The sequence below is a fragment of the Haliotis rubra genome, unplaced genomic scaffold (genome assembly GCF_003918875.1).
Source record: "Haliotis rubra isolate DU_JTF1 unplaced genomic scaffold, ASM391887v1 Scf20, whole genome shotgun sequence".
NCBI lineage: Eukaryota > Metazoa > Mollusca > Gastropoda > Lepetellida > Haliotidae > Haliotis > Haliotis rubra.
The window spans coordinates 124,588-149,615 of record NW_025766003.1 but is presented as its reverse complement, the minus strand read 5'-3'; the positions used below and the strand labels follow the sequence as shown (position 1 = coordinate 149,615).

General features: G+C 40.5%; 1 protein-coding gene across 2 annotated transcripts in view; it reads left to right on the top strand.

The window, feature by feature from the left end:
• The window catches only part of LOC124275551 (kinesin-like protein KIF28P), a 37,626-nt gene extending 17,561 nt beyond the window's left edge, over positions 1-20,065 (top strand). The window contains exons 4-23 of one of the 2 annotated variants that reach the window (XM_046711123.1): positions 7-135; positions 264-398; positions 2,705-2,868; positions 4,331-4,442; positions 4,681-4,748; positions 6,220-6,344; positions 6,980-7,073; positions 7,490-7,611; positions 8,463-8,523; positions 9,041-9,167; positions 10,163-10,426; positions 10,733-10,840; positions 11,498-11,643; positions 12,604-12,867; positions 13,418-13,584; positions 14,109-14,155; positions 14,616-14,660; positions 15,356-15,473; positions 16,014-16,187; positions 18,957-20,065. In XM_046711123.1, coding sequence (XP_046567079.1) covers positions 7-135; positions 264-398; positions 2,705-2,868; positions 4,331-4,442; positions 4,681-4,748; positions 6,220-6,344; positions 6,980-7,073; positions 7,490-7,611; positions 8,463-8,523; positions 9,041-9,167; positions 10,163-10,426; positions 10,733-10,840; positions 11,498-11,643; positions 12,604-12,867; positions 13,418-13,584; positions 14,109-14,155; positions 14,616-14,660; positions 15,356-15,473; positions 16,014-16,187; positions 18,957-19,117 — 2,631 coding nt within the window. In that variant the 3' untranslated portion in view covers positions 19,118-20,065. The remainder of the gene's footprint in view (positions 1-6; positions 136-263; positions 399-2,704; positions 2,869-4,330; positions 4,443-4,680; positions 4,749-6,219; positions 6,345-6,979; positions 7,074-7,489; positions 7,612-8,462; positions 8,524-9,040; positions 9,168-10,162; positions 10,427-10,732; positions 10,841-11,497; positions 11,644-12,603; positions 12,868-13,417; positions 13,585-14,108; positions 14,156-14,615; positions 14,661-15,355; positions 15,474-16,013; positions 16,188-18,956) is intronic. The other variant, XM_046711124.1, reaches the window with a different exon arrangement.
• The last annotated feature ends 4,963 nt before the right edge of the window (positions 20,066-25,028 follow it).

The window sequence follows — 25,028 nt, the reverse complement described above, 5'->3', positions numbered from 1 at the left end:
ATACAGGTGTCATTTAGTATGTTGGAAATTTACAACGAACAGGTGCGAGATCTTCTGGCCAAGGGGAAACAGCAGACTGGCGGACTCAAAGTCAGACTGAATCCTAAAATTGGCTTCTATGTTGAAGGACTTAAGGTATATGCCATTCTTACATACTGTTCTTTATATATGTTGTATTATATATATCATTCATGCATGCAAGCTTGGATAGGTCGTCCGCCGAGCTTGCAGTATCGTATGTAAGTCTTCGTCGTGTGTTCCAGAAAGTCCCAGTGAAGAACTACAAGCAAATAGAGAACCTCATGGAACAGGGCACGTATAACAGAACCACCGCCTCAACCAACATGAACGCCACCAGCAGCAGGTCGCATATGGTCATCACCATCAAGTTTGAACAGGTACTTGTAGTTCCTGTAACTCTGGATTGGTAAGATCCGGGCCTGTGAACACCCGAGGTGGTGCATACGTGTACAGAGTATTTTATGACAGTAAATGTTATATTGCCCATCATTCGAACTGTTGGTCCATGGAACTGCTAAACATGTTCCACGGCGGTACACGTAAAACCAGAGACCATATAATAGATTTATGGTCTCTGGTAAAACCGAACGTGTACAGATGAAAACAAAATTTGCATTTAGACAAAATGTTACTGATGCATCAATGGGATGATACTTGTACAATGATACAATGTTTCCCTGAAAGTGAATAACATGTTTCCTGGTGGCTCGCTCTAATTTGGCTGACATGACACTAATTGCTATTCACTATTAGCTATTGTGGCCAAACAGTGAACCGGAGAAGATTAACTTAGATAAGGTTAACATGGAACACAAAATTCTTTGACGTCCTAGTATATATATTTTTTTGTTTTTATCTTAAATTTCTGAGAATGCAATTATTCTTGAAGTTGGTTTACCGTTAAAAATATATGTACATACAATGTCTACTGATAATCTGGCCTTCGGGAATATACAAGATCATATAGAAATACCACCAGGTGCATGAAATTCATGTACGATATTTTGTCATCTAAAATGTCCTGATCAAGCCAATGCCCATGCTTCTTTTGCTTAATAGGTTTTAACTAGCCATCTGTGTAGTCGTCTTGTGAACAACAGCATTCCCTCATTCACTCATTAAAGTTAGCGTTTGCAAACATAATTTCATTGAATTATGCATATTCCAGTGCTATTTAACATGCGTTTAATTTGTTTCGATCTGAAAATGTTGGATCATGCGTAATCGTGATATTATGCTTACATCAGAGGTGCCTTTTGTTAACGAAGATGTTATTTGACTACTTACTTTCACTCATAACCGATCGTTGAGTCATGTGCACTAATACACCAGCAGAGTCGGAGATTGATAATCACTCCAAGTCCACAGCTCACGTATGTAAATATAGACATCAGTCGTCAAACTATTTGACAAGCCTCTGCGTTAATACGATTAATCCCACGCTTTGAATCAATATTGACATGTCGGGCAATATTTAATACAAAATGCAAACTTCTTAGGTATTAATATATTGCTGGGAACATAAATCGTCTGTTTTAGCATGTCGCCACGCTGACTCAATTACGTTCCAACAAGACAAGAGCGTCCTTATCGTGAATGAACTGGCAGACCCGAATATCAGCTTTAAACAAACCATTGTAAAACCCGAATACATTCCAATATATCATTTAGGATTTTAATAACTGTCAGAGATCGTTTTTACTCAAAAGAAATTAAATTACGGCAAGTAATTAACTTGAAACGGTGAACTGTGCAGGAGTCTCGATTACATTAGAATATCCATAAAGGCGCGCATGTGCTAGTCGCAGTTCTGTTTGTTCAGATTTGTTCTGACGACACAAGATTACATTCATGTTTTTATTCAGTCTTTAAGTGTAATTCAATTTAAGATGTTAGCAGTGAATTCCATAACTATAACAACTCATTAGGTGCCCAGCGTCCAGTTGATATAGTGGTTAGAGCGTCCTCCCGGAGAGCGGAAGGCTGCGGGTTCGACCCCGTCATACCAAATAGACGTTGATAAAATATGGTACTTGTTGGTCCCTGCCTGGCTCTCGGCATTAATGGGTACAACAAGGACTGGTCGGCTCGGAGTCTGAGTGGGGTATTCATGCTTAACTGCGGCATGGTCTCTCAGTGAGCTAGTACTATAAAAAAAAACCAACAGCTTAAGTCTGGGCTAGTACAAGCTGCCACACATACACACGCATGCACTTGGTCATATGAGCGAAATATTCTGAAGTACGACGTTATATCACATTTCACCTCACATCACCCAGCGTCCGGTGCTGCGTTTGAGGGGAGGGTGGATGGGGAAGCTGGGCTTGGGTGTCCTTATAGCATTGTTCACCTCTTACATGTGATACTCAAAATAGGTTGAGGATTATTTCATGTTACTGTAGTTAGGCTGTCAAATCTTCTGACTTATCACTAGTAAATCGAGTATATCGTGTCATTACAGATTAAGTGTAGGAATATGAAATAATCCTCAACCTATTTTGAGTATCACATGTACTTGCACGTGTGGGTTATTTAAACTGTTTCAGAAAACAATTAGCCTATTCATAAAATCAGGAAGAAAAAGTTTGAGTCGCGTTACTGTTTATCAGATAACTATTACCAGGAATGTTTCAAGGTCGCTACTTAATTGTTGATTAAAGTGCATTTAACTTTCTATCTGCAGGTATTTCCTAACGCTATGGGCCAAAGCACGACCAAAAGCAGTGAAATCAATCTTGTGGACCTGGCGGGCAGCGAGCGAGCTAACTCCACGGGGGCAACGGGTGATCGGCTGAAGGAAGGCTCGGCCATAAACCAGAGCTTATCGTCTCTTGGCAATGTTATCAGGTACATTCACCAACAATGTGCACCTAGGTAGTCATTTGTCAAGCCTCTGTCTCATTTAATGCAATATAAGTTGAACACTTGGACGTCTTGAAGCACGACAACGAAACCTACTCTCATACTTTCTAATTATTTCTAGTTTTCTGCTATCAATCAATTTTTTTAATGGTATGGTCATTATTTCTGAAAATGACATGTACACATACGTTACTTCATATACTACTCAAACAAAGTTAGGGAACACCCGATTTCTATGTGACTGGAGAAATAAACTCGAATGAAACGTCGGATGTTCCTTAACCTCTTTTGAGAAGTATATATTACTATAACATTACTTCCTGATTTGCCCGGGAGTGGTGGGGTAGCCTAGTGGTTAAAGCTTTCGCTCGTCACGCCGAAGACCCGGGTTCGATTCCCCATGTGGGTACAATGTGTGAAGATCATTGATGGAATATTGCTAAAGGCAGCGTAAAACTAAACTCACTCACACACTCACTCCTGATTTGTACAAATATAAATAGTATTAATATAACATTGACCTGCAATTTCAATTCTCAACCATATATAGCGTATTTACCAACTTTACACCCACGCATATCTTAACACTGTATCTTACCTTAGAATCATAAGGTTTAATCCCTTATTCCTAATTATTTTACACAATGCATTGCAACATTTCTTCAGATCTTGACATTATTCATCATCACAAAGTGTACGTAATAACTTCTATAACCAGCGTCAACACACACTGCGACCAAGGCAAAGTGATATTTTGAATGCTAAATTTAGTGTTTGCATTTTGAAATGTTAGCCAGTCTCACTGTATAATCGACACCTACTGTCTTTTTTATTATAACCGACGAGCTTTAAGAATGTTTATACTTAATTTTAACCAGACACAATCAAGCATTTTTTAATGTCTCGGTGGAATGTCACACAAGGATTAAATCAATGGACACATTTAGCAAGTTTAATAACTGAAGTGTCCCACACAACTGATGCCTCATTACATAAAGCTATCAGTTTGATGATAGATTTCTCAGTCTGAGAAGGTATTTATTGCATATAACACAATATCTAGAGTGGTAAGGACAGCAGGCTGATGAACACAGTACCATTTGAATTCAACACCCTTTGTACGAGCCTTTTAAGGTTCAGTAGTTCGTAAATGTATAGTATAGATTGTCTCATATAACAAGGCGTATAATTTTGTTCTAACCGCATAGGGGCGGTGGGGTAGCCTAGTGGTTAAAGCGTTGGCTCGTCACGCCGAAGACCCGGGTTCGAATCCCCACATGGGTGCAATGTGCGAAGCCCATTTCTGGTGCCCCCTGCCGTGATGTTGCTGGAATATTGCTAAAAGCGGCGTAAAACCAAACTCAGTCAGTCAGTCTAACCGCATAATATTGAAGGTATTATAGAAATGTGAGTGTTCCTAGCGTTCCTTCACGGTTCCTCCTTGCAGTGCCCTCGCTGACCAGGCCATGGGTAAGAAGAAAGTCATGGTTCCCTACAGAGACTCTGTCCTCACCAAGCTGCTGCAGTCGGCGCTCGGGGGCAACAGTAGGACTATCATGGTCAGTACACACGGACAGGCCTACGTGGTCACGTTAAGATGAGATGAGGACTCATCTGCGACTTAAAAAATATTGCTTACGATGTGCTTACATGTGTGTCTGTACGCGTGCGTGGGTGGATGCATACGTGCGTGTGTATGTTCTCGTGTCTCCGATTCAGCATGCATATACTTGTCTAAAGGTGTGAGTGGTTGACATAAAGACGGGTCTCCCTATGTAATTCTGGTTTCACTTTCAGATCGCTGCACTCAGTCCAGCAGATATCAACTATGACGAAACCCTGTCCACACTCAGATATGCAGATAGGTGAGACCCTACACCATGATACGTGACTCTGAATCTTATAGAATCGGAAGTCACTTTCACTACTAGAGGATGTGATTAAATTTTTGTTAACTTGTTTACAGGCATACAATATCCACAAGGCTTCCAGATCTTACAATTAAACAGCGAGAACCGCCAAATGGTAGTGCGGATTCTGTTACCTTATGATTCCCAAGTTGGAACTAATGCAGTAGTTGACCGGGAATCAGTGAGTGAGTTTAGTTTTACACCGCACCCAGCAATATTCCAGCTATATGGCGACGGTCTGTAAATAATCGAGTCTGGACCCGACGATCCAGTGATCAACAGCATGAACATCGATCTACGCAATTGGGATACGATGACATGTGTCAACCCAGTCAGCGAGCCTGACCACCCGATCCCGTAAGTCGCCTCTTACGACAAGCATAGGTTACTGAAGATCAATTCCAACCCGAACCTTCACGGGTCGTCTGTAAAGGAATTATTGTGAGAGACAATCGCCAAATAAATAAATGGAATTCACTTAAACTAAGTTTACTAATTAATACAAAGCACTACAAAGGTATTACAGCTGCAGTGCAAGTTCAAAGACAGTATAATACAAAACTGAAGATCAATTCTATTCACCCGAATCTTCAAGGAGTGAGTCTGTAAAGGAATTTATTGTGAGAGACAAACATTTTAACAATTAAAAATAAACTAAGTTTACTAATTAATTGAGATGTAATTGAAATGAAAAGCAAGCGTTAGCTTCCCGTATATACCCAAGACAAAAAGAAGATTCTACAACTCATTGGTTCAGAATGTAGTGGCAAGACCCACAGGATTGCCCTACCCTGTAGTACCTTCCAGAACTCCGTCTAAATATAGCACATGTCTAAATATGGCACACCACTGCATCTCGCTGACTATCCACATATACAATGTTACATACTTAGAACACTGTTACACAATAACACTGCCACATAACTATACGTTAATCCGAATTGAAAAGAAAAATGTTTGTAGAGCCTACTTGTTTTTCAGGAAATGCCAATACACTGATTGTGCAAAGTATTTTTTTACCATGCATATATCTACGTTTTTTCTTCCATGCACATAACAGCTTCTTTATTTGTAAAAGGTAAAAATGCATGGATGTCGACTTCCTTATTAAGGGGAACACGACTGTCTATTCTTACACCATCATTATTCACCTTTTGAAGGAATGAGAATATACTACTGAATAAATATCCATAAATTCTCAACTTGTATGTGTATCACTTGTAAATGCCATTCAAAGACTTCTTTGTTGTTTATGAAGACAATCATGGCTTTTTTTGCCTCATCATCAGTTAAACACTTAGTAATGATACGAGAAGAAACACTTAAACGTCGTTACAAAAATGTAGTTGTCATTCATGAAAGTGTCCTGTATTCTTGTTCTGATTTTAGCAGACTTGTTGATTTTTATCATTACCAATATAAACAGAGCCAAGAAGATCCAGAACAAAGCTGTAGTCAACGAGAGTCCCACGGACCGTCTCATACGAGAACTGAAGGAAGAGAACGCAAAGCTAATGGCCATGCTGGGCGGCAAGGGGGCCAAACCTGGAGGTATTTATTATCTTTGATTACATACATACATACATACATGCATACATGCATACATACATACATACATACACACATACATACATACATACATACATACATACACACACACACGCACACACACACACGCACACACACACACACACATACATACATACATACATACATACATATATATATATACACACACCAGGGGCGTAGGAACGGTTTTCAGAGCGGGAGGGCTAATTTATGAAAAGTATTGAAAATCAAAATGAAATTGTAGTTATAGTAAGGTAGATATGGTTTCGTCTTTAAAAAAGCTCCCCTACCCCGTTCCTACGCCCCTGTACATTCACACACACACATAAGCACTCACGCACGCGCGTTCTCTCTGCATCCACGAAGTTGTAGTAAACAAGAAATCATCGATTTTGTGTCTTTCTTGAAATCATTTTCCACCAAAGGAAAGTAGATAAATATGTCTGAGGGTTCTGACTTTCGAAATCACAGGAGACACATTCTGCACATGTACGTTCAAAGGAATTGACAGAATAAAATGTATTGTCAACACTTGGAGGTATGGCAGGTATCGTAAACAAGTGATCAGTGACTGAGACTATACGTGTAATAAGTGTGGTTGGTGTGATCTGTGACAGCGGACACCAACCTCCTGGAGCAGCAGCTGCAGGAGAACCAGCGGAAGATGTCGGAAATGCAGCAGTCGTGGGAACAAAGACTGGAGGAGGCCAGGTTAGTACAGAACATCCTCTGTATCACACTTAGATACACTACTCAAAAGACGTCGAGGATCATCAGTTGTTTCGTGGTTTATCTTCAGTCATATGAAAAGATCGGATGTTCAGTACCTTTTCTGATATAGAACGTGATAGATGCCTGTTTCATGTACTTCAAATCTTATGGCATGTTATGCCGGTAAAGCATTTATTATTTATACAAGACAAATCTTATGGATAACAACTTCTTGATTATTTTCCACAACATTTCTGGGCTATAGTTCTTGCCTCCTCATCAGCAAGAACTAGCCCTGAAACGTTGTGGAAAATAAATCAAGAAGTTGTTATCCATAACATTTGTCTTGTATTACTACACCAACGTTTAAATGCCTTTGACGAATTTTTATTTATTATTCAATTGGTTGTTTTCAGACGAGATTGGGAGAAGGAGTTCCGCAGTACCGGCCGTAACGAGTGGGAAAACCATCCCCATCTGATGAACGTGAATGAAGACCCGCAGCTGACAGGCGTGGTCAAACACGCACTTGTGGAAGGTCAGTATCTATTTCTAACCTTTCCTTCGTATTCCTGAGATATCCACGCTTACTGGAATAAGTCCCCTTTTCTACCCCTTGGCTCTATCAGTTAGATTACATCCAGATCTCTTGTCTGTTTGCAGTGAAAACGTACCGATGAATTTCACTTTAAGCAAAAAAGTTAATCACATAAAGTGAAATTAAGATTGCGAATCCTCATAATTTTACCTTGCCAACTGAACATTTAAGTATCAGAATTTTATTTAACTTAGGATGAAAGTTGTTTGTATTACAAGGGGGTAAGCGCAGCAGTTGGAACAGTGAAACAAATGCACGTGCGGTGCGTTATGAGCGTTAACTTAGACTACCGTAGAAACCAACCCTTCTTGTCCTCGGGGTTTCATTTAATGTGCATACCCCCTTGTAATACAAACCAATAATAGCGATTTGAAACTATGGTCATTTGTTAAACAACTTTAATCCTATGTGGAATAAAATTCTGAGATTTTAATTTTCAATTGGCAAGGTAAAGTTATGAGGATTCCCAATCTTAATTTCACTTTATTTGATTTACTTTTTTGTTTAAAGTGAAATTCATCGGTGCGTTTTCACTGCAAACAGACTATAGCAACGATGGGACGTAAGTTTAACCGGAGCAGATTTGATTAGGTAACGACCTTTGCAAACATAGTGGCAAATAAACTGTTGGGCGAAAAGAAAGTGTGCAAATGAAATTTGGATTTGATCAAAGAATTAACATCTTTGTTGACCTAATACTCATGTGAATTGACTGTCACAATTGTATTATACAATAGTTTGGTTTTCTTCATTTTCATTTGGTAAACTATATTCAATGTATTTGTTTCCAGGCTCGACAACAATAGGAAAATCCGGGGATCCCGAGATAAATATAGCCCTGAAAGGACTCGGGTAATTGATGTTTTGTTATGATGCATTAACGATTCTGGGGAAATTTCGATTAAGAATAATTGTTCCAGAAGATGCTTAGAATTATTATACAAAAGACATTGATGGAAGATATTTAAAATGATACATATTTAGGCTCATAGTGTTAATTCAAAATAATTAATATTATCCTTAGAAAAATCAAATGGTCGGTCCCTTTCATGCAAATTGAACTGGACATTTAGTTTCAAAGAACTGTTGAAATGGATAATGGAGGGAACGCTTTCACGTTTGATTTGGGTTCGGTTGCATTAAAGATGGACAATGTCCAGTTATTATGTAATAAATGAATGGTGTGAACCTTTTAATAGTCGTTTTATAATTACTAATACACTTGAAAACAATGCGCCGGGGCTGCCGATTGGTCCATGCTTAGTCCTCTTTACATTCGTAGCTAGTTATTCTTTGATGGAAACTGACATGAACCCAAATTCACATGTCATCAATTACGTTTAACGGGACTTGTTTTCTTCAAACATAGAATTCAGAAACTCCACGCAATCGTTGAAAATGACGGCAGATCCGTATGGATCAAACCCTGCGCTGCCCATGCACAAGTTCTCGTCAACGGGTCAAAGATCAAACAAAAACATGAACTACGTCATATGGTGAGTATGAGAAAACAACGTTACATTTCCTATCTTCGATAGTTCTATACCCTCATATTTAGCAGCATGGGTTTCACCGGCGAACATGTCAACGTGTCTTATACAGGCATCCGTTGATCCACCACATATTAAAACAACCAACCACAACGACCTATACAATGACTGACTGACTGAGTTTGGTTTTACGCCGCTTTTAGCAATATTCCAGCAACATCACGGCGGGGGACACCAGAAATGGGCTTCACACATTGTACCCATGTGGGGATTCGAACCCGGGTCTTCGACCTGGCGAACCAACGCTTTAACTACTAGGCTACCCCACCGCCCCCCTATACAATGAACATACAACGTAAAGATCACTAACGTCGTGGAAAGTAGTTTCCACAGTTTTGAACTTTGTCTCTTTGTCGCACACCGTACTTATTACTTACCTTTTCAATCAATTAAATACTTTTGATTGAAATTATATTGGTAGTGTGAGTCAGAGAATACTGTTTAACTGTTTAGCTACTTCACAAGGCCTTTAGATAACCGAGTCTGAACCAGGAAAACCCATGACTGAAAGGATGACCAACCATACACGCTATCGGGTAGACTAAGGCTTAGTCTCTGAATATATATAATTTTGATAGTAACAAACAAGCCCATTTAAATTGAAAAGGAGCCCTAGGGAGACCAGAGAGTCAGAGCCTGGGGAAATCTAGACTTGCTTCGTTTAGAGCTTTAGCACTACAGGGAAGGCTAGGCTGTAGGGAAAATAATGTGGTTCAGGGACTGTGAGACAGACTAGCTATCGGGGTGGAATGACACGCGGCCTGTCTACCCGATCATATCCTTTTCATCCGACGATTAAGAGATGTCATTTCTACCCCGGCACCATCATGGTAACGCATTAGCATTCTCCGCACATCGTCACTTACCTGTTCGGCAGAGGAAGCCTGTTGTCAAGTCGCACGATGAAACTAAGATATACTAGTATGTTTTTTTGTCTTCAGGACCGGGTTAAGCTTGGGTCAAGTAGCCTGTTTCTGTATATCGGCTACCAAGAGGACAGATCCGACTCGGACCAAGTGGACAAGTACAACTTCGACTACTTCATAACGGAATTAGCTGAACATGAAGGTATTGCGGTCGAACTACACACGCCACGTGACTTCGACACAGAGGAGGATCAGGTGACCGCTGTTGTGTATCAAGAGTATGTCGATCTGATGCCGGTTATTGCCGAAGCAAACGCTATCAGCGAAGAGTTGAATAAGGTTGGTATACATAATTTTACATCATGTTGTATCTGTGTGTTATATCATGTTGTGCTGATTCATTCACCGTTGTTCTGTTCGATAAGATTAGTATATGTGTTTGAGCTATTACATCCATAGCACAATTATTCTGTACTTGATATCACCATCATTAAATAGTGATTCATGATATATGCCCATGATATATATACCGGGTAGTCGAAATTGTAAATCGACTTTGTTTTATCAGCTATATCCCGATGATTGTGGAAAGGATTTTGTTCGCTTATATTTACTGAATGATCACGGAAGCTATTCATTTTTCAGAAATTAAAGTTTGAGCCTGAAGTAAAAAGTCAATCTAGTCATGACACTAAGGCCAAGGCCAAGGAGAAGGAGATCATCGTCCGAGTTACTAATGTCCTCACGAAGAAGGTTGGTAGTAAACGCTGAACATGGTTTCAAAACTTAGTAGTTAAGTTGTGAATTACAAACCATTAAATTTCATACATATTTCCCTCTTACTCCAAAGCCCTGGGTCCTCGCACTGTCAATGTCTTGTTTCTCAGTTATTTTAAGCAAGTGTGTTTGGTTTAACACCACTTTACACAGTATTCCAGTTATATCACAGTATGTCAGGTCTTTTTTTCTTGGGAAAAATACGACATTGGTGAAATCCTCAAGTACGGTAGTGATGCTGAAACACCAAGTAACATTAACCTGGCGAACCGCGATTTGAACCCACAACCACAGCATGCTCAAGGGACCCAACTCTGGGCCACCCGTGACCTGTTTGATAGCCAAAAGCTATTACAAAGCTAGTACATTGCTGATTGCAGCGTTAAACTGTATTCCCTCACCATCCTCCATCCCTATTTCAACATGATTCTATGTACCAATCTGGGAAAAGGGTTGTCTTGTTGTTCAAGCTGCCGTTTGTAACGCAGGTGATGGCCAAATGTCATCTTACAATACAATGTACCATCTTTCTCATTTTGTTTCCCGTCGTGATAATGCTGGTATGGAAAAAGAGTATGCGACTAACCCACATCCTCCTTATATTTATGAAGTAATTTCTCCATGTTAAACTAGGTTTGGATCTGGTCAAAAAGCAAGTTTCTTCACCGGAAGCTCATCATGAATGGTCTGTACACGCAGTTTATGGACCACGGTGAAGTGACAGTCTCTAAGGATCAGGATCCTTTCTGGGACCCCGTCGAACCCATCTTTTTGGGAAGGTAAGCAAAAGGAACATACACCGATTTACGTACGTGAATGGATGTAGCGAACCGTTTCAACGGACGCAAAGCGTCGATTCGCTCTGTTTTTGCAATAAAGATTGTTTGTTTGTTATTTAACGCTGTACTCAACAATATTCCATCTATATGGAGGCGGTCTGTAAATCATCAAATCTCGACCAGACAATCCGGTGATCAACAGCATGAGCATCGATCTACGCAGATTGGGATACGATGACATGTGACACATTGGCGGATCCAGAGGCGGGGTTCAGGGGGTTCGAAACCCCACCCCACCCCATCCCCATTTGAAAATGACTATAGACCAAATAAAAGTTAATGGTTTGCATTGGCGGAGCGAAGAGGGGTTCGAAGACACCCCATCCCCTCCCTTGAAGATTCCTGGATCAGCCTATGTGTGTCAACCTGAACGCGTTAGTCGCCTCTTACTGCAAAGATGGGTTGCTGAAGACCAATCCTAACCTGGATCTTCACGGGTTTACAATAAATAAAGAAAACCATAGCTTTTCTGGTTATACCCAAAAGGTTACCTGTTACAGATCCGATTCCAGTTAAGGGACAACCGGGTGGCGTGTCAGGCTAAAGATAATGATCATTTCTCGACACTGTCACAGTGTGTACGGCGGTGGAGTTGCTTAGGGATTAAAGCATTCGTTCATGACTAAGGAGACCCGGGTTCGATCACTCATTCACGACCCGTACAGGTCATATTTCGTGCCCCCCACGGTGATATGACTGAACCTGACTGACGAAAGCCAAACCCCACCCACCAACTCTGCCTTTCTACCGCTATAATACACAAATTTCTATGCATGTTATATGGGCATGAAGCCTAAAAAATTGAATAAATTCTGTCTATCCTGTGGACTTAAGGGTTATTCTGATGTCGTGTTGGGGAGACTGGTATTGTGACAGCTATGATTGCTTATCATATTGCAGCTGCCACGTGTGGCTGAAGATGTTGGCCTACAGCGATGAGATAGATGAACACTTCACCGTACACAACTACCACGGCAAGGAAGAGGCCGTTGTGCATGTACAGCTCCTGCCCTGCGACAAGGATGGGGTCCAGCTACAGGGAGAATCCATGGTGTTCGAACCGGAAGACCTCAAAGACAAAGCATTCAATTTTTTGCTGAAGGTGCCAAGCTGCATGAGTGTTCGATGGACGAGGGAGGACCCGACGAGAGGCGTTATGTGCAAGTGAGTTTCCCAGAATCACACACACTTCTGAACAATGTCAAATGTCATGCGTTCCATAGAAGATTGTTTGCCAAATATGAATATGTGAAGTAATTTGATAATGCATATAACCGTACAGTTAAAAGTTGTTTTCGACATTTCGATTTTTTTTGCAAAATACCATGAGACGTACATCTTGTGAAATTCGGGTTTTGACTGAAAAATATGAAAAGCAGAAATTTATAGAATTCAGCATGGTGAACTGAGCATCTTCTATGTCAAATGGTTATAGTATCGCCTTAAATATCGAGGTAGGATTTTTTGTCAGATCATGTGACATGAGGTTAAATGGTATACATTGTACTCGCTTTGAGCGGACGAGTCCTTTTAGAGCATCAGACAAGGTCCTTTAACGTCGTTTCGTTTGATGTTTCCGGGCAGTGGAGACGGTCTCGCAAATTAGAAAGGAAGTTCGCTTTCTAAGATGTCTGCAGAATGCCTTTGCGATGCAATAACATGATATAAAGCCATACATGAATGTAATACAATATCTTACATGTTATTCCACCAGACTGAGGTTCTTCGAGGAGAATGAGCCGCTGTGTTCTCAAGTGGTGTGGAGTTCCTCGGTGGCCAATGTAGACTACCAGAAACTCTTCTCCTACAAGAACATGCCCATGTCGCTTCTTCAGTATTTACAGAGAGAGTCCCTGGTGGTGGAGCTGTGGGGTACACAGGGTATGTAAACTGTCGTGATTCTTTGCATAACCTGTGGTTTCCAGGAGAGCCAGTAACCAATGTTTGTCATAAGCGGCGACTAAATATCGACTTAGTTCGGTGCCCACGGTATCAATCACGGAATTGTTTTGACCAGTCTCGAAAATTTACAGACCGCCGTCGTATATCTCCATATAAGTTCAGCGTTAAACAACGAACCAACACAAAACAATCACTGGTTTGTCTGGTTCAGACTCACCTGGGGAAGCCTGGTCAGAATAAGTCCCAGCAACCCAGCTAGAGGTCAGGTGGCAGTATGGATCTGTGACTTCAGATTTCCTCTCGTTGTGCCCTCATGGCAGGGACTGTTAATCATATTGCTGACGTTCATGACATATTCTCCTTCTTTTCAGAAAGAACACTAACTGTAAACTGGTAGCATTTCAGTATGTATTAATAAACCCAGGCGAATGTGTTTTTTCTTGCTAAACGTTGGCTTGTATTGACCGGAGGTTCCTAATTTTTCACCTGATTACTCCTTGCAGGTTCAAAGGAAGTTCGACATACAAATGGTATTCAGGAAAATGGAAACGTAAGCTACCATCACCCAAGGATGTCAGTTCTTCACACACTGAAACACAGCTATATTTTGTCAAGATTGTGATTTTATTGTATAAATATTGGCCTGAATGTATTCATGCATTCATCCACACAGGACTGTGGTCTTGTCACGTTTCTTACAAAATTTTGATACTACTGTACTATATAGGCGCGCAAGAAACAGTATACACTCATACTTGATGTTGTCTTAAAAATGAAACCAACAAAACGGTATTTGTAGTATTGAATTGATAGGGTTATTATATTTATGTTTTTGACGTGTATGTGTTTTCAGTCTATTAGGTTTTGATAAAGTTTGCAATCGTTTGATCAAATCCAGTTGTTAAGTGTATACTTTCTTTTGCCGCCTTAATAGTTTTACTAATGACAAGTTATAAACGGTGGTTGGAACGTTTTCATCTAACTCTCTAGTCTCTCCCTTTCTAATACAGCGGAATCAGCATTTAACAGCTCTAACTAACAAACTGGATCAACTGGTATGTGGTCTATCACTTCATTGTAACGTAAACATTAGATTGCTAACAGTATTTCTTGGTTACGGGATGCCTAGGAGTATGTCGTTCTCATATACATTCTGTGGCTGTGGGTATATGTAAAGTTTGTTTTTCACAATAAGGAACTCTAATAAACGAATGTGTTCTCTTCTCGTTTTATACATGCTAGCTAGAAGAAGATGATGTCCCTTTGTGGCGAAACGTGTTCTAGCCAATCATACATTATATTTATCCGATTTTAGGCTCCAGTACATAACTCTCAAAACTTGATATACTGCAGCGCGGTAAAACGGTGAACTAAACCACATTTGTGAACACATTTGTAACATAGATATTTTAGATCACTCCTCCTTATCCAAACGATGTCTTCCAAATGTATATTAAAACAATTGGGTAATTGTAGTCTGTAGTCTCAATTACCCATCACTTGAAAATACCAATACCAACAGAATGAGAGTCCTTACGGAGGTCACGTCAAGCAGTCGCAGAACAAATGTATGGTTCAACACAGTGAAAACATGTATATTTAAATATATCTATTTAAAATGGTGAACATCTAAGATGTGGGCAATAATGGGTATTTATTATAAACTATCAGATAGCTATCCACGTATTTGAATGAAACTGAGTATAGAAAAGGTCAATATTTTGGAATATCAATATTTATGGCTTTTCAGAACACACAGCTTGAAAAGCTTGATGATGAGAGGGCCAATTTAAAGAAAGAGAATTTTAAGCTGAAAACGGAGTTAGAGCGACAGAAAGAGGCAGTGAAATTAGCTCGTGTTGGGAGAGGTAAGTCCATCCTGGTTTCAGATGTTGTCTTCTGTCATATTTGTTTCTGGTTTAATATCGTACTCAAAAACATATCCATGCTATATGACGGCAATCTTGAAATGATCAGGAACAGACAATCCAGTGAACACCTACTCAAAAAGACTTCGATGACACTGACCTTCTGTGTTGGCTATGAATATAATTCATAGCAGATTACATGAAAGCCAGATACACGCGTGGTGTGATAGTGACAAATTCTAGAACTACATAAGAGTGTGTCTCCAGAAGCCTATTCTTGTCACAAGAGTCGCTTATTTAGATAAGGTTCGGTGACTTGGGCTTACGTGTGGCCGTATGGTCGTATGGTCGTATGGTCGTATGCGAATTCCGTGGAGCAAGGTCCATGATGCCAGTCACAGATTTTCTTGGTTCAGACTCGATTATTACAGATACTCGTCATATAGATGGGATATTACCCTAAAACAATAAAACATCCCGTCTAAAGTGAGACATTTCGCTTTTAATCCGCATTGCCAATTTGTATTTCCCCCACAACAGGAAGCTTCAATGAGATCCCAGCATCGGTACTTTCTTCCATCAATTCATCCAGTTCGACGACAGTACCGAAGACACACACGGTTGGCCTGGACGTGGAGCTCGCCAAGAGCATCAAGTCTTTCTTCCAGGATATGAGGAGTGTTCAACAGCAGATCAAGGACATGAAAACTGCAGGTAGTTATTTATATTCCATATGTTTAGTGAGTAACTGCCAGCAATAATGACAGAGGAGTGCACTATCTGCACAGGGCCAGTCAAAACAGAGGCGTACAGCATACGTATCAATACATGTTGTCTTGGTAGGTAACACAATAGCCAAGTTACACATTTCTCGTTTGAGTGGGTGCTTACCTCAAGTATCTGATACATGGGACCTCTTCTGTCCTAACACAGTCCTAGTACATGTACAGCCATCAATCTATGACCTCCCATATTCACAGTACACGTATAGCCATCACGATATGACCTCCCACATTCACAGATCATGTATAGCCATCAAGATATGACCTCCCACATTCACAGACCTCCCACATTCATAAAACATGTATAGCCATCAAGATATGACCTCCCACATTCACAGTACACGTATAGCCATCATGATATGACCTCCCAGATTCACAGTACACGTATAGCCATCACGATATGACCTCCCACATTCACAGTACATGTATAGCCATCAAGATATGACCTCCTACATTCATGTATAGCCATCATGATATGACCTCATCATGATATGACCTCCCACAGTACACGTATAGCCATCAAGATATGACCTCCCACATTCACAGTACATGTATAGCCATCAAGATATGACCTCCCACATTCACAGTACACGTATAGCCATCAAGATATGACCTCCCACATTCACAGTACATGTATAGCCATCAAGATATGATCTCACACATTCACAGACCTCCCACATTCACAGTAAACACGTATAGCCATCAAGATATGACCTCCTACATTCACAGTACACGTATAGCCATCAAAATATGACCTCCCACATCACAGTACATGTACAGCATCAAGATATGATCAAGATATGATATGACCTCCCACATTCACAGTACATGACCTCCCACATAGCCATCATCAAGATATGACCTCCCACATTCCAGTACACATTCATCAAGATATGACCTCCTACATTCACACGTATAGTCAAGATAGCCATCAAGATATGACCTCCCACATTCACAGTACATGTATAGCCATCAAGATATGACCTCCCACATTCACAGTACACGTATAGCCATCAAGATATGACCTCCCACATTCACAGTACATGTATAGCCATCAAGATATGACCTCCCACATTCACAGTACACGTATAGCCATCAAGATATGACCTCCCACATTCACAGTACACGTATATGTATATAGCCATCAAGATATGACCTCCTACATTCACAGTACACGTATAGCCATCAAGATATGACCTCCCACATTCACAGTACATGTATAGCCATCAAGATATGACCTCCCACATTCACAGTACATGTATAGCCATCAAGATATGACCTCCAGTACACATTCACACAGTACACGTATAGCCATCAAGATATGACCTCCCACATTCACAGTACATGTATAGCCATCAAGATATGACCTCCCACATTCACAGTACATGTATAGCCATCAAGATATGACCTCCCACATTCACAGTACATGTATAGCCATCAAGATATGACCTCCTACATTCACAGTACATGTATAGCCATCAAGATATGATATGACCTCCCACATTCACAGTACACATAGCCATCAAGATATGACCTCCCACATTCACAGTACATGTATAGCCATATAGACCTCCTACATTCAAGATATGACCTCCTACATTCACAGTACACGTATAGCCATCAAGATATGACCTCCCACATTCACAGTACATGTATAGCCATCAAGATATGACCTCCCACATTCATGTATACATAGCCAAGATATGACCTCCCACATTACATTCGTATAGCCATCAAGATATGACCTCCATTCACATTAGCCATCAAGATATGACCTCCCACATTCACAGTACATGTATAGCCATCAAGATATGACCTCCCACATTCACAGTACACGTATAGCCATCAAGATATGACCTCCCACATTCACAGTACATGTATAGCCATCAAGATATGACCTCCTACATTCACAGTACATGTATAGCCATCAAGATATGACCTCCTACATTCACAGTACACGTATAGCCATCAAGATATGACCTCCCACATTCACAGTACATGTATAGCCATCAAGATATGACCTCCCACATTCACAGTACATGTATACAACATGTATAGCCATCAAGATATGACCTCCCACATTCACAGTACATGTATAGCCATCAAGATATGACCTCCCACATTCACAGTACACGTATAGCCATCAAGATATGACCTCCCACATTCACAGTACACGTATAGCCATCAAGATATGAGCCATCATGTATAGCCATCAAGATATGACCTCCCTCACAGTACATTCATCAAGATATGACCTCCCACATTCACAGATCATGTATAGCCATCAAGATATGACCTCCCACATTCACAGACCTCCCACATTCATAAAACATGTATAGCCATCAAGATATGACCTCCCACATTCACAGACCTCCCACATTCATAAAACATGTATAGCCATCAAGATATGACCTCCCACATTCACAGACCTCCCACATTCATAAAACATGTATAGCCATCAAGATATGACCTCCCACATTCACAGACCTCCCACATTCATAAAACATGTATGAGTCTAAGTCACATGTTGCGCACTTGTCTCAAACGGCGATCAGGATGTAAAACTACAGGAAACCACGGGTGTAGCGAGAGCTGACGGATATTAGGAACAGTTTGGATTTTGGGGATTTGTATTATTATTTTTGTGTGTACTGGGTATGTTTCTCTTCATTACATCATGTGTTTCTTGTCTGGTTGGCAGTCACCACAGTCCAGTCCAGTAATGTCCAGAACGGTAACCTGAAGGCAGCCTTACAACAACAGAGCGAGAACCTAGTGAAAACTGAAAACCAGATCAACTTGTGCCTCAAGAATCTGAAACAAAGTGTGGTCAGCACCATAAAAAAATCCAAAGATTCGTGACGACGCTTGTTCCAGGACAATAATGAAACAGCATTACGTTAACCATAGAGCAGAGTCTTACAGAAGAGAAGACATGTCAGAGGAACACATTCGTGGTGTATAACGCAGTGCAATGGTGTGCCAGTTTTGAGTTGCTCTTTTAATACCAGTTCCACTGGGTAACATTTATTGACTATCTACTATTGAACCCACATATGTCAGTGCAGGTAACTGATATGTGCGGACATACACACCCGTGTGGTTTCTTGACTATATATTGCTATTACCAGCTTGCTTCATTTCGAGATGTATGATTTGACTATCTGAGCTACGTCCAGGATGTCCACAAAATAAAATGCATTGATTTATTAATCACACTTTATAATAACAGATGACAAACGGCTAACGTTGCATAAACAAATGGACACAGTTCCATCGAGCGATTTCAGCGCTAAAGCGATAATAACTCCTATACCTTAACATAGGATTGCTCTAGTCGTAGCTCTCCATTTGCTTTGTGGAACGTGGCCTTCAAGGGTGAATTAAGATGTACATATTCTCACCAGGGATGTATGCACCCCTGAAACATGACTTGAACGCCAGTTGGACCCTTGTAACATTTTCAGGTATAAAGTATGTGAGAATGAGTGAGTGCGTGAGTGAGTATGGTTTATGTCGCTTTTAGCAATTCTACAACACTATCGCGGTGGGGGGCACCTGTAATGCATTGCGAGGTTTCCTCAGATCTTCACACAGAAGTCTGGTATCGGATTAAGAGATGTTACTTTAACTAGATTGACGCTCCATCTACAATGCTGCCCACCTCACTTGTATAAAGGTTAATTTTAATTGTTGAATATGATTATTTATATGTTTGACCAAATGACATTTTTGGGTTTGGATTGGATACTTTAAGCTTTGGTTTATATTGACAGCAAATGGCAATAAAACAAATTGTGCAATAAGAAACACCTTGTTGATGTCTTTTGTTGATTTCTAGCATTCACAGTGCAAATTGGTCTTCCACTCTTCTGCCCTGCCTACATTTCAAGTCGAGATGTGCTGGTTTTATTTTTTTTAAACATCTGGCAGATTGGAAAAATATATTCAAGTGGCGGAATACAAATAGTATATCTTCAAATTGGCGGGTCAAAAATAACGTCTTCTGGTAGGGGAGATTTTAAAAAATCCCTAATACCTTCTATTTGAAGGATAACACTGGCTAATTTCTTCTTGTAGGTGAAAAGAAGAAACTAATATCTGTAAGTTGTTAATATAAGAAAATTACATTCTCTTGTTGATATACAAAATTACATTGCGATACAATACGGTAAAACTCTGAATCTGTACGTTCGTTCTATACTAAAGTGACAACTGAAGATCCTTCTGAGATGAAACAAAACTCCCGTTACTGAAACGTACTGACATTCATGTTGATTGTTTAAGGTTATATATTCAATGAACAATATTATTTTCAGCACTTAATACCTCGGCACTCACACAGTGATAAATGGCATATTTGGATAGTCACGATTAGGTCCACTGGGTACAAAAGAGACAAGACAGACACATCTACGCTTCAATAAGCTGTAAGCTGTTCAGTAATGTTGTCACACTGCTTGCGTTCTGACACATGTCACAGAAATAAATGTGTTTGGAGGACGGAGCCCCTTACAACATATTAACATTGCTTGAAGATAACTGGGTTACAACATGACGCATGCTTTGGTCGGGGGACTAGTCACATCATTAAAAACACTTTCATAGGCTGGCTTCTCAGAAAAAAATTCCAGCAGTTCACACTTCATAGATAACAATCGTCACCTTTTTATTCAAAACAAAGAAAAAATCGAAAGCATAAACAGTTAGGAAAGTGACTAAAAAGAAAATCGCGTGACAAATTGTTTTCAGTGTTGTACTTATTCAAGAACGTTCAAACAACAGAATGTGAAGCGAGTTAAACATCCCTTTGAACAGTATATATACTCTCCAAAAAAAGAAACGCATCATGTTACAAAAGGTTTTGCTCTGTTTATGAGTCCTATGGTGTTTATGTTTTGAAACATCACAACAAAACGCACCATCCGTAAAATACCCGTATTTAACAGCATGATTTTCAATTTCGGCGTGTAGTGTCACAGAATACACAATTCACATGCAATGCACGTGAAAGTTGGGGATCAGATAGTCTCAATGATGGGTATAAAAGGTTGATCGCTGTCTGTCGATTATGTACTGTATTTGGAATATTGTTGACGAACGCAAAATGCCACGTCTAAGTGAAGCCAACCGTCATATCGCCATTGGTTTGCTTGAAGCTGGCCAGTCTCAACGTGCAGTTGCCCGACCAGTACCGCTCGACAAATACCCGGATTGAGGAGGCTTTCTGCACAGACCGTCAGGAACAGGTTGAGAGGCTGGTTTACGTGCCAGAAGACCTTATTTTGGCCCTGTGCTTCGACAGCAACATCGTCGACATCGAGTTCAATGGTGCACCAACGTTCAGGCCTGGAACCTACCGAAATGGCGTAGAATCTGGTTCAGTGATGAATCACGATTTCTAGTGGAACAACGCAATGAAAGAATGCGGGTGTACAGACGTCGACGTGAACGTTTCGCCGACGCTTGCGTTCTCCAGGTGGATAGATTCGGCCGGGAAGTGTTATGATGTGGGGAGCGATCACCTGCCGTAGGAGAAGTGATTTTGTGATGATCCAGGGCAACCTGACAGCTCAACGGTACTGTCACGAAATCCTACGCCCACACCTCCATCCAATCATTGATCGCCAGAGGGAGTTGTTTCAACAGGACAATGCCAGACCCCACACAGTAAGTCACACTAGAGACTTCCTCCAGAGCCACAACATCAATGTGCTCCCCTGGCCCCCAAGATCAAAGGACTTAAACCCGATCGAACATCTGTGGGATGCCCTGGACAGACGGGTGCGACGCCGTAACCCTCAGCCCCAGACACTTCAGCAACTCGCACAGGCACTACAGGCAGAGTGGGCTGCGATTGGGCAACACGAGATTCTGAGACTTATTCGTTCGATGCCAAGGCGATGCCGTGCAGTTCTGGATGCCCACGGTGGTCACACGAGGTATTGACTTCAGCGCCACCACACGTCTCCATGTGACACTCAAACTGACTTTCCTCGAGTTGGTGCCAAAGACGGATAAGTCTGCATTCCCAGTGTGCAATTTCGCTATATTTCATTGACTCATAAAGCCTACAAGATGTTTCAAAGTAAAAGTAAACATACAGTTGAAATTCCTATATGCGTTTCTTTTTTGGGAGAGTATATGACAAAAACACGATGCATATACAATCCCGTCAAAAGATGTTAAACGACACCCCATTTTTCAAATGCACATGTAGGTACCATAATTGAAGACCAGTATTTATCAGTACGTTTTGTTCTCTTTTGTTTCGGATACAATGCACACTTCAATGGTTTATTTACCAGTTGCTTGGTTTGAGGGCGGTTAGTATACAGAACACTTTCTGTTTTAATTCTTGAGAGGTCATCATCTGCTGAATGAAACAGTAACACATGAGTGAATGGCCTGTTTATGAGCTGTGAGAGTGTGAATATAGTTTTATGCCGCAAATGAAACATGTCAGAAGTATCACGGCGCGAAACATCAGCACTGGCCTCAATGTACTGCACGTTTCGACACCGCGACATAAGACAAACGACGTGTTTGGTTCATGGTGTTCACTGTGAGCGGTTTGTACGACATGGGTCGGGTAGGAAGGGGCCATTCACGCACATGTAAGGGTAAAAATCTGTATGTGAAACTGTGGCAATAAGTTGGCGACATGATGCTGGAGGACACAAGCGTAAGAGTAATAGATGGTCAAAAGACCGTGAGACGTACCCTAATATAAACACGAATGAGTCAGCAGTAACGACAGTGTCACACCCACCACAGGCCGCTTTAAGGCGCTTTTGGCATGTGTCTGATTGCCAAAAACCTATTCGTTCAGGAAAGGTATGCTTTCAACAGTCTTTTGACTGAAGAGTCAAACTTTCAACACTCACCATGTTCATTAACTTGCCATTCCAGAGGGTCAACTTTGGCAAATCTGCGGTCTCTCCATGGATCTGTAGATGCTGGTTACATGGGCTAAGGTGCAGTTTGGTCGATCAACTCCCAAACGTATCTGACAGCAAGTCATATCAGCACATTGTGGGAAGAAAGCCAGTAGTGTGAACATGTACAGATTCGTAAATAATGTAACGTTTACAGAAAGAGGGAATGTCTAGAATCACACCAGTGATCGATTCAATCATCCGTACACGTTTTTTCCCCGATGCATCGAAACTACAGTGTTAAAGTTACATTGAGCAGGCCCTATGACACACTTGTGCGGATCCTTGCTGAGGTTGTAACGCCTCTGACACTCTTCAAACAACACGGGTCGGGTGTTTAAATTATCGCAGTACAACTATGTGAGCTGGAAGGACAGTTTACACAGTCCGACAGGTTACTACCATCTTTGAGTGGCATTTTAGAAGTTGGGAAGTACAATATAGAACGAACTTTATGGATAACAACTTTTTAGTCGTGAGTGCGACGTTTCGATACATTTTCTTGTATCGTTGTCAAGCAGGAATGACAACGGCACAAGAATTATAAGCCAGGGGAAGGCAGCGAAGTCAGGCTGACACATGGGCTAACCAGTGTTCGTCCCTTCGTGTTCCTGGCTTGCCTTTTTGCTGGTCTGTCCGGCACTCATCCCGCTGTCTGTTGGATCCTGCTGCTTGCCTATCCTGTCTGTTTTACAGACAGACAGACATTTTATTCAGTAATAGGCCACTGGCCCAAAATACATTCATAAATATAATAAGAAGTTACATGCGTTTTACCAGGGAGACTATATAATGTTGTAGATTATCCCTGGTTTTACATAAAAACATCAGAATCTCTTATTTTCCCAACATTATATAAAAATAGGCACAAATTATTTATAACATTTATGTTTTTTGAAGTCATTATGTTTATAAAACTGTGTTGTGAAATAGGATGTTTCAAATATTTACCCAGAAACTTATTCGTTATATCTAAGTAGGCTTTACAATAAAGTAAAACATGTATTTCATCTTCAATTAAATTAAGATTATTTTTGTAGCAAAAAGGACAGAATCTTGAATAATAAGGGACATTGTTATATCTACCGGTCACAGAGCTAAGTTTAAATTTACCGCATCTAAATTTTGTTAAACAATTTCTTAAATATGGGGCAATACCTAAACTGAGATAAGTTTCAACATTCAGGAGGGACTTGAAAAGAATATAATTAGAACACTTGGTTGTACTATGTAGGGATGAGTACCAATCTTGTGAAAGATTATCAGACAATCTTTGCTTAAAAACAGAAATGAAACCATCAATATCTCCAATATCCTGTGAAATCCAAACAAAGCCAAACCCAAATCTAAATAAATATTCTTGATATGAGATGCCCATGTCGTCCGTCCAGATTCATCCAAAGACTTAAGCATTAAATAAAACTGATGAGGTAATCTACAACTTGGAAGAGTTAAAAGTCTACACCAATATTTAACTGCCCTTGACATATAAGTAAGTTGAAGAGGGAATCTGCCAGATTCACCAAGAACCATATTGTTGCATGTATTTTTACCAACTTTATTAAAGACAGATGAACGACAAGCAAACTGCTTAGGTTCTTGACACATCTCTGAAAAGTATACACGACAAATTCTGTTGCACCGCGATGGGTACTACTAAACACTAAAATCAGCTGTCTTCTTACATTTGTTGAGCTAAATGTATCTCATAATCTTCATTAGTGGAAGCACGTGGTCCTAGGAACAGTGTACAGATCAGTTGATCGCTTGGCTCGAGAGTTTAGTTCCTAACCCACCCTGAAGCACGTCGTGTGTCCTTAGACAGGAGACTTAGT